Source organism: Fomitopsis serialis (genome assembly GCF_022376445.1).
Source record: "Fomitopsis serialis strain Sig1Antser10 chromosome Unknown B0H18scaffold_189, whole genome shotgun sequence".
NCBI classification, from domain to species: Eukaryota; Fungi; Basidiomycota; class Agaricomycetes; order Polyporales; family Fomitopsidaceae; genus Fomitopsis; species Fomitopsis serialis.
This window is the reverse complement of record NW_025955149.1, coordinates 63,622-73,385: the sequence shown is the minus strand read 5'-3', so window position 1 is coordinate 73,385 and position 9,764 is coordinate 63,622. Positions and strand designations below refer to the sequence as shown.

General features: G+C 57.6%; 3 protein-coding genes across 3 annotated transcripts; 1 reads left to right on the top strand and 2 right to left on the bottom strand.

The window, feature by feature from the left end:
- Positions 1 to 203: 203 nt before the first annotated feature.
- B0H18DRAFT_960363 (uncharacterized protein) lies at positions 204 to 888 on the bottom strand (the record flags this gene model as incomplete). The annotated part of the gene is made up of 4 exons (XM_048042947.1): positions 204 to 437; positions 483 to 521; positions 693 to 793; positions 849 to 888. The coding sequence occupies 4 exons, from the start codon at positions 886 to 888 to the stop codon at positions 204 to 206; spliced, it is 414 nt and encodes a 137-aa protein (XP_047886024.1).
- A 260-nt stretch (positions 889 to 1,148) lies between these two features.
- Positions 1,149 to 6,499, top strand: B0H18DRAFT_1126260 (uncharacterized protein; the record flags this gene model as incomplete). Its single annotated transcript, XM_048035138.1, has 17 exons — positions 1,149 to 1,226; positions 1,322 to 1,345; positions 1,398 to 2,217; positions 2,269 to 2,434; positions 2,605 to 2,763; positions 2,831 to 2,933; positions 2,994 to 3,088; positions 3,153 to 3,310; positions 3,361 to 3,377; positions 3,434 to 3,629; positions 3,689 to 3,950; positions 3,997 to 4,288; positions 5,372 to 5,395; positions 5,446 to 5,642; positions 5,692 to 5,950; positions 6,003 to 6,276; positions 6,333 to 6,499. 17 exons carry the CDS (start codon positions 1,149 to 1,151, stop codon positions 6,497 to 6,499), a joined length of 3,291 nt encoding a protein of 1,096 aa, XP_047886023.1.
- Positions 6,500 to 6,908: 409 nt separating this feature from the next.
- B0H18DRAFT_960361 (uncharacterized protein) lies at positions 6,909 to 8,221 on the bottom strand (the record flags this gene model as incomplete). Its single annotated transcript, XM_048042946.1, has 5 exons — positions 6,909 to 7,195; positions 7,314 to 7,499; positions 7,549 to 7,791; positions 7,822 to 8,013; positions 8,095 to 8,221. 5 exons carry the CDS (start codon positions 8,219 to 8,221, stop codon positions 6,909 to 6,911), a joined length of 1,035 nt encoding a protein of 344 aa, XP_047886022.1.
- Between the last annotated feature and the right edge of the window lie 1,543 nt (positions 8,222 to 9,764).

The following is a 9,764-nucleotide window of genomic DNA, read 5'->3' as shown; positions in this document are numbered from 1 at the left end:
TTCGTGTTTGTGGCACAGTTATGTGCTATGTAGGTTAAATGATAAGGTTCCTTGCCACTCGGAGGCTGCCGCGAGCTCGCGCAGACGCTTCGTGCCCACGGGTACCAGTACGGGTATGCGGGTCAATGAAATGAGACCCCTACCCTTACCCGCGATGTACCCCTACCCTGTACCCTGGCGGGTTTTCGGTACCCTGCTCTGCCCTAGAACTGTCCGTCGGGTTCGGAGTCGCTGGAAATGGGAATGGGCGAAACCTTCCGGCCGCGGGTTCGAATCGTCTGTGCCCGGCGGTTCGCCGGGGGCTGGGGCATCACAAACTGTCGAGGAGGAGTCAACGGCACAGCCCGTTCATCCTCAGAGATCACCATAGCATCCTTCCCGGACCCCGTATCCACCCGGTTGTTTACTGGTATACCATCCGGGGTTGTGTCCTGTACCTAGCTGTCAGCCCCGAGTAATTATGTCTAGTGGGTCCTGCTCACCATGGCGTCCGCATCGCGCTTGGGCTCAATCGTCCTGGCCTAGTGGGTATGACAAACGGCACTAGAATACATATTACAAGTCAGTATTTGCTCCACAACCTGCACCAATGACCATGCGACGCACCTATCACATCATCCCCATCGCTGTCGTCCTGAATAGGTTCGCCCGATGAGTGTGCCGTGCCTAAGCTATAGGCAAGAGAAACTCACCGAATCCGTGACGTCCGGGTCCTGGAGCTGTTCCGCCGGGCGAGCACACTGCTCCGCATCGCCCGAGTGCCCATCCGCTGGCACGGGTGAACCAGACGATCCTGCGCACCGAGCCGTTAGTGGCAGCTCGCATGTGCATGTAGCACTGGTACATACCGTCTCTTTTCTTCATTCTTGCGATCACCGAGGTCGACATGGTGGTGGTAATTGATAGACCTTGGTTCAGATCTCATCAGTGAGATCGATCGGATGGCCCGCGGCGCGGCTCAGCCACAGACCACGTGTTTGTGGCTGCTTCCCACCGTCGGCTGCTGGCGCTCGGCGCTTACGCGTGGCTCTTGAACTTCATCTGCATCTCCCGCTCTTCTCTCTGTCCTCGCCGCTGAATCGCTTTCCCTCACCGCTGTTTATCATGGCGTCAACAAGCATCCCGGTCCTACCGAAGACGGCCCGAAGATGGTGACGGAAGCCCAGTTCAAAGGCCTGATGACCTTCTGGGAGGGCAAAATCGCGGAGTGGTGCAAAGATGGCGGAGTACGGCACCGGCCGAAACAAAGGAAATCAAGAAATTAGTGAGTGTCTGTCTGTTCAACCATAGCGCCAATGCTCACCTTCGGGTCTTGCAACAGTGGAAGAAGCTTCACAAATGGGTGGTGAGTTTGTCGTGTGATTCATGGTGTCCGCGTGTTCTCACAGGTCGGCCAGACCGAGGCGAGCTCTGCCGCGGTCATCGCGGACGGTAACCAGTGGGAGGTGTACGTGCCGCCGTTGGTGATATCCGCCATGGAGGAAATGGCAGCTCCGGCGGATATTGACCTGTATCGACGGTTTGCCCGGATCAAGCAGAACGACCCAAGAATAGCGGCAAACGATTGGTTTACGGGGTCCCACGAGCTTCCTCCCGATGACAGCGAGCGTCGCTTGTCCCGCCCATTCCCGCCGCTCCCCGCCCGCACCCGGGTGTCGCTTTCGCCCTCCCGCAGCACGATGGCGACGACATGGAGGTCGATGAGTCGGGCGAGCCGGAAATCAGCCCAAGGCCCACCTTGCCCCTCCCTCGTCCCCACACGAAGCCCGCGAAGACGGCGGCAAACCCGTCCAAAACCCGCCATCCACGGTGCCGGTGCGGCGAAGAACACCAAGACGAGCGCGTCGATCAAAGGGAAGGGCAAGGAGCGGGCCATCACCATCGACTCCGATGCGGACGACGACCGGGAGCCTCAGCAGGTGGTCCCGAAGGCGAAAAAGGCCCCAAACAGCAGACCGCAGCCAAAGAGGCGGGTGGTCAGTGTCCCCGAGGTGGAAGTTGACAACGAGCCGGAACCAGCCTTGCCGAAGAAGCACACGATGGCCGCCACCAACGCGAAGGGAAAGAAGCGAGCGGTCAGTATTGCCGAAGAGGAAGAGGACGACGAGCCCGAACCGGCTGTGCCGAAGAAGACGACGATGGCGGCCAGCAAAGGGAAAGGAAAACAGCGAGCTGAGAGTGCGGTCGCGGAAGATCAAGGCGAACAGGCCCCACAGAGTAAGTCGCAAGTCCCCTATGTCTAACGTTCATCATTAAGATGTTCGGCAGGTGGTGTCAAGGTTCGGCCCATCCTCAAGAAGGCAGTGTCGGAGATACCGTCCGAATCCGAGCCGGATGTGACTCCAGGCATGGACCTCGAGGACCGCATCGAAAGCGCCCTCGAAGTCGACGATTACCGCACCCTCGTGAAGATTTGCAAAGCCGAGCGCGCCCGGTTGAAATTGGCGGCGTTGATTGGGCGGGCTCGAAAAACAAACGTCGCGAGAATTGGATTCGCGTGATGGTAGGTAATGTATCTCTGTTATCGCCCACTCATCTCAATGTGTTTGCAGGACACGAAGTGCCAGCGGTGCCATTCAATGCACTGATATCGAGTGACCCCAGGAAGGCGGCTACGACTTGCGACGAGTGCTTCCGGAAGCATAAGCCCTGTGTCGCCTTCGACGCGGACGTCCCAGATGAGACGGAGGACGGGAAGTCCCGCTCACGATCACGCACTCCGTCGGCGGTGAAGGCGAACCCTCGGAAGCGAGCCCGATCTGTGTCCGTGGCGTCAGTGGCGACGGTGCCCCCGACACTGACCCTGATGGCGGGGCGGACTCCGACACAGCGTCCGTCGCAAGCACGTCTTCCCGAAGAAGCACGCGCATAACCCGCCGCCCGTCAAAGCGGCCCCGCATCGTGTCCGAGCCCGTGAAGCAGACGCGCGGAAGGTCGAAGAGCAAGCAGAGGGAGGTAACAGTAGAATTCGACCAGGCTGATCTTCCGAGCAGGAGGTCCCCGAGTCATTCCGCTGGACCATCAAACAGTGGAACCCAAGGGGAGCGACCGCGGGTAGTGCCGGCCTACATCGGTGTACCTCCAAATCGTGAGTCCCTTGCATTTGATGCTTTTGATCTCGGCTGACAACACCTAGGATTTGGGTCCGGGAGTTCGTTGGAGCAACATGAGGAATTTGTGGTGCTGGAATCGTCGAGTGCCATCTCGCGGGAGCTCCACAACTTGCGACAGGAGAACGTTGAGCTCCGACACAAGTACGATGAGCTCCGGCGTGACTTCGACGACTTGTGCGCACACCTCGGTGTCGGTGGTAGGTGTTCCCCGATCACCAGTAGCGACTAACTCACCATTCTGTTCCAGACTGGGTCCACGGGACCGTATGTCGGATGGTGTTGGGGGCCCATCTAGCGCGTCCGGATCTGGTAGCCATCAGGATCCCCAGCGGGTCGAGGCGAGGTTTGATCCCGAGCCATTGCCGGGCGTGCCGCCAATCCGCACCACCATCGACAATGACGTTGACATGGACGAGGAGCCGGTGGCTCCCAAGGCCATCAGGCTCTCCATGCAACCCGACGACGCCGTGGCCGAGGAGCTCGACATGGGTGTGGAGGAGGAGCCGAAGTTGGCCGGTGCTTCTGGTAGCAGTCCGCTGGCGATCGACAACGACGCCGATATGGATGAGGTCCAGCCGGTCCCGGCGCCATCACCCTATCCGGCCAGACGAACGAGGCCGAGGCGGACGGTGTCGACATGCGGTCGGCGGAGGCATCGAAGATGGGAGAGGGTTCTCCGAACAGTCCCTCGCGGGGTTTGACTCCGTATGTAGTGACGGCCACTCCCCCGGGCACTGGCCCCGAGAGCCCCAAGGTCTCCCGCGCGACCACAAAGTCGCCGGGCCTGGCGGAGGCCAACGAGGATCGGACGGATGAGGTCCTCAAAGACGATCAATCGTGCCCGGACCGGGCGGGATCGGAGGTGGTTAATCGTCCATGGCAGGAGACGGTGTCAGCACAGTCCACCCCCGGAACCGTCCGAGGCACCTCCCCCGCTTCCCGCTGGGCCCGGCGACGTCTCGGGCTGCACACCGAGTCGCGAAACCAGTGTAGACGATGGGGCACAAGCTTATCCTGATCCGATGACGAACAGCTCGCAAAGAACTGTGCCCGAATCGACACAAGAATCCATCGCCGCAACGCCTGATGCTCAGGCCACAATTGACGACACATCAGGTTCAATGCATGTAACGTCCGCAACCTTAGGTGCCAAGCCTGCCGAGGCGTCGGATGCGGTGAGTTGTCCGCATTTGGATGTCGCCACAGGCACTGACGACGGATTGCAGGCGGTGCATCGCCTGACCATGGCGATAGCGACGGGGCATCGCATTCAATGTGTTTGCCTCAGATATAAACCCTCAGGTCAACGTCAACAGCGTCGCACAGCTGAACACACGGGAGGAAGGTAGCGGTGGGGAATACCATCGCCGTTCGGCCCCGCGGAAGAATCGAATGCAACGCGCCTCAGCGTCGTGACTCCCCCGCTCCCAAGGTGGACAACATTGAACGACGACGGTGTGGAATTGGGGAGTGAAAAGGACGATGTGCATCCAGCGGGTACGCGGCGCCGAGCATTTGTAGACTTACGATTGTAAAGTAGCATGTCATTTTGATGAGAATAATGACAGACAGGTTTATACGAGTGGGGTATGGAAGACATTCATGTAAGATGGCCGAGTGTAGGCTGCCCAGCTATTCACAATGACTGCCCGAGCTCCGACGCCCGAGGTCGGACGCCCGAGGTCGGACGCCCGAGGTCGGACGCCCGCTGTCGGACGCCTGAGGTCGGACGCCCGCTGTCGGACGCCCGCTGTCGGACGCCCGCTGTCGGACGCCCGATAGATCGTGCTCACTGGCGTGGCATATTGTATGACTTAATGTTGATATGGAAATCCAATCTGATTGGTCAGATTCATCGGACGATCAAGGCACGGATGTGCTAGATCTGACCACGTGAGACTGGTTGCTTTCCTACCCAAGCTATTTGTAATACATGCGGCTCTTGTCCGCAACTCCATTCCACTCATTGAGACACATTCCACCTCCGCTCCGTCAATTTCTGCCACATCGTACCATGACATCAAAAACCTCTCCCTCATTGAACCATTGCTGGTCGCCCTCAAGCTGCTGACCCACTGGACGGGTTTGAAGGTGCCATGGAAGTCAATGGTGTGCTTTATATGTATGGCACCCAAATCGAGAAGGGGTAAGGGAATCCAAAGATCCCCGTTTTCAGGATGGCAATACAATTGCGGCAGCTTGTAAGACACTGCTTAGTTTATTGAGACATGCATTGATATGTCGTTTTTGACTTTCAGTGGAAGGCCGTGGAATCTCTCACTGTAATTTTCAATTTTTTCACACCAGTTCCAATTGCTGATAGTGACTCCAGTTCAACATCACGGATATCTTGCGATCGGCGACCGATAGGAATTGGTTGGTGTATGTGCCTCCCATTGCCATTTCCGCCATGGAAGAACTTGCGAGCAATGTGTCGGGCGATTACAAGAGACGGATGGACCGCATTACAGTGGATGACCCAAGGGTGTTCGGAAGCGGATGGTATTGTGCGACCCCGCCGCCGGGCATGTCCCACATGGCCCGGTCATCGATATGGCTGCGCCCTCTGCGTCTTCAGAGCCGGTGCGGCCCTCAAGGTGCCCCCGACCATGGGTCATGCTCTTAGCGGAGCAGGGCAATCCGCGACGGCCTCAGGGCCTGCCCATGGAGTTTCCTTCGTGCTCCCTCACATCGGCCTTGTTGCAATGGACGAAAATCAATCGAAGGAACTTGATGTTCGCCCGACACCTGGGTCATTGGGGCGGAATGGGCAGGGTGCGTCAATGACACCACACTGGGAGTACCTGCAGGAATCGGAGAATGACGCGGACCATGATGTGAGTAATTGGAACAATGGATCGGTCGATGATATTAACTGGGGAACAGCAGGCGGACAGCATCGATACCAGCGAGGAAGTGGACGAATTGGAGGAGCTCGTGATTCCGAAGGCTGGGAAGGCAAAGGGTCGGCGTCGGGCGGAGGCCTGCAATCCCATTGATGACGATAATGAGTTGCATGGCCCTCGTGTTCCGAGCGAGCGTGTTGCGAAGGGTCAGCAGCCGAAAGGAAAGCAGCGGGTTCAGGCTTCGATGGCGAGCTCCTCAGGCCCTAACAATGCAAAGCGCAGATGGGTGCCTGCCTACATTGGAGCGCTCCCGCCGAGTAGGTCACCTCGGGTATAGTCAATTGCCGATCGACTCATTTGAATGGGTTCACAGGGCATGGTCTTCGGCCTGAGTATGAAAGTGTACAGGGAGTCGAGCTGTTCGAAACCGCGGCCGATGTCTCACGCGAAGTGCATGACCTTCGGCAGGAGAACACAAAGCTTCATGCTATGCACGACAAGCTTCGTCTCGATTTGGGGCACTGCGACAGCGTCTCATGACAGGGAGGCAGTCGGATGGATGCCCGTGAACATGGTACGATAGTTAATGGGTCAACATTTCGCGATTGTTTGTCCATGTACGGGTGCGGACTAATGTCAATGATTGTTTGCCGAAGCTTGATACATGATGATTACACTTAATGACATCGCCTCTTCTTGCTCAATCCTCATCCCTTGCCCAGGTCCGGCATGGGGTGTCCGACATCGGGCGTCCGAAAGCGGGCTCCGATATCACATTGCCGCCCGCCGGTGTACACGATCGCTTTCGTGCCATATGACGGATACAGAGTTGTCATACATGATTCGACTTTTCTGGCCATTTCGAACTGCATGTATACAGGCCAGTGAGTTCAACTACACAAAGGCTGTGAAAAATCCTACACATGCAAGCAGGCTTGATTATTCATTGTCACATGTCATCTAAGCTACGGAACTCTGTGTAGTCATGGGTAAAATACTCCGTATCTTCCATGACAGGGTGCTCAGCCTCCCTTGCATACCAGTCGTCTAGGTTGCGCTCATTCGCCGCCAACGCCGAATCCCAGAACCGAATCTCCGCCGAGATGTACTCCTCCATGTATTCGAAGTTCGCCTGTAGTGCGGTGACACACTCACGGAGAAACTCGATCTCCTCCTCTGCTGTCAACACTTTGTGCATCGTGCCGCCCTCCCCTCGCTGCCCGTAGCCTGGGGACTCTGTGGAACATGCATTACGAGGGACGGGAGCAGTCGCAGGTTAAGCCGGTACAGGGCGCGCCCAATGACCTATCGGGAGCAACATTAAAGGCGATTCCACTGGGAGTACAGAACGAACTTGCCTCCTGGTTGTACCGGTTCTCCGCCCGATCCCTCGCAGTGTGGTCCCCCTCGCATTCCGCAATTTGCACCTCCAACATCTCGTTGATTGCGTCCACTCGGCTGGCCTCCGCTTCAAGCGTGTCACGAACTTCCGTACGAAATGCGGAAAGTGATACACCATCCGGAGGCAAAAGTGCCGTGCCTATTTAGTTTGTAAGGATGGAAATCGGTCCACAATCGCCCACACATACCTTCTTCGACCGCGTGCTTCGCGGATGTCCATGCTACATCCGGTGGGACCTGGATAAGTTGATCGGGCTCTCGGATCGCTTTGGGGACCACTATATCACCCAAACGCGACAGCGCTGCTTTGCCCGATTCCTCCCGGCCACCCACAATATCCCAAAAGCGGGCCATCGCGTCCGTAATGCCAGGGCCATCTGCGTGTTCTCGTCGGAAAGGCGCTTGAGCCCAGTCACGAGCGCGGCCATGCACTGAAGAAATAGAACATCAGTGGCCTATACCATGCTGGGACGCAGTGTCATGGATTACCATTGATTTCACGAGCTCGTCGTCCATTTGGGGTGTGCTTCCGTCGGCTTTACTACCGACTGCTGCTCCCTTTACAGACGGGAGCGCGTAGTTGTAGCAGAGATCATCGTAGTCTTGCGCGGTGGGGACAGCCATAGCAACAATGTTAAAGGGTGACGAGGAATCTGAGTGGGATGTGAGATGAGAGGAGATAGCAGGGCTCATGATGAACCTGCGATCACGCCTTTGTGGCTGCTTTCCCACACCCGCCAAGACCACGTGCATGAGGAACCACTGCGCGTCCGACATTGGACGCCCGACATCGGACGCCCGACATCGGACGCCCGACATCGGACGCCCGACATTGGACGCCCGACATCGGAAGCCCGACATCGGGTCCTGGGCTTGGGCCGTGCGGATACCTTCCTTCCCTCCATTCTGTTACTCTGTACACCTTTCTTTATGTCGATGTGTTGGTCGGCTAAATCATCATTATCTATATGAGGCAACACATGCATAGGCAGAACAATCTTCGAGGGCACTTGGAGTATTAATCGTCATCCTCGGACTCGACCTCGACCTCCTCCTCGTCCTCGTCCTCCTCCTCCTCGACCTCGACTTCTTCGTCGCCCTCCTCGTCCTCGTCCTCTTCCTCCTCGTCCCGATGCTGCCTCTCCACCCCGTCGTCGCCGCCATCGCTGCCCTCAAGGCCCTGGCCATCGCCTTCATCGGCCTCGGGATTGTCGTCGCTGCCATCGGCCTCGTCACGGTCACCCTCCGCAGCCACCAAGAAGGCCTCGGGAGTTTCGATCATCTCCCGGTGAAGACGCGCGTGAGCGACCGCGTCCGCCTCGCTGCGCTGCACAAGCTGATCGATCTGGACCCGGAACTTGGGGTCATAAATGCTCCCCACTCTCCCTTACCTCCATTCACACCACCGACGAATGCCCAACCAATGCCGCCGCCATGTCGGTTTGGACGGATCCACGCAGCCTCCGTGCCAACGATGGCAACACCGTAAGGGAAGTCGGCCTGTGTTGGCGGAATGTCGACGGCGATCCGCATAAGGTAACCCTTCAGCTGAGTCATGATGGCTTTGCGATGGGCCGCTGTCGGTGTCTTCTCGCCCTCGTCGAGCGAGCCTATTTCAACGACGAGGCGCGGTAGCTCGGCCTTCAGTTCGTTCGTACCGATCTCGAGACCGTAGTATGACGCGACGACAAAGTCTGGCAGCTTCGTGCCGCTCTTCTGCCGCTTAAAGACCAGTCCTCCTGCAGCCGGTGAGTTCGGATGCCAAGTAAGGGAACGACCGACCACGTACCAGTGTAGTCAGTGCTCACGGGTGCACCGTGGCTGAGGACTTGGCCAGCAATGGCCAGCTCCTCATTGCCCCGGCGGCGATGAAGAACGTTAAGAACGTCCTGACCTGGAACGGACGGGCGAAGCGGTTCTTGCGGCTTGACCATGTCGTGCCGAAAACGCACGGAGAGGTACTTGTTCCAGGCTCCGTAGGTGGAGTACTGGCTCGACGTAGGACATGTGCGCCAGTGGTTGAATATCTGTCGGAGGCGATCGTCGAGGTCGACGTGTCCATCAAAGGAAACCTACATGGTGTTAGTGTTCTTGCCCGCATGCGTCCGATGCATCACTGCTCACCTTGCTCATGTTCGTCGATGCTGCACGAGTGTTGCACGTCGGCTGCTGCTTTAACAACAATGCGCAGATTCTTATATATGGATGACATCGGGCTTGCTCATCACCCGGGGGTGTGTATTTCGTTGTATGGTGCTCCAAACATGGGAGTACGAATGCAATGTCTATCGGCCAATGGCTTGTCTCCGAAGCAGTCCGCGGATCGACAGCATATCATGGATGTTTGCCTGACTCATGCAGAACGCAACACTTGGGGTTCGGACAACGTTATCCGGCTTCAGAA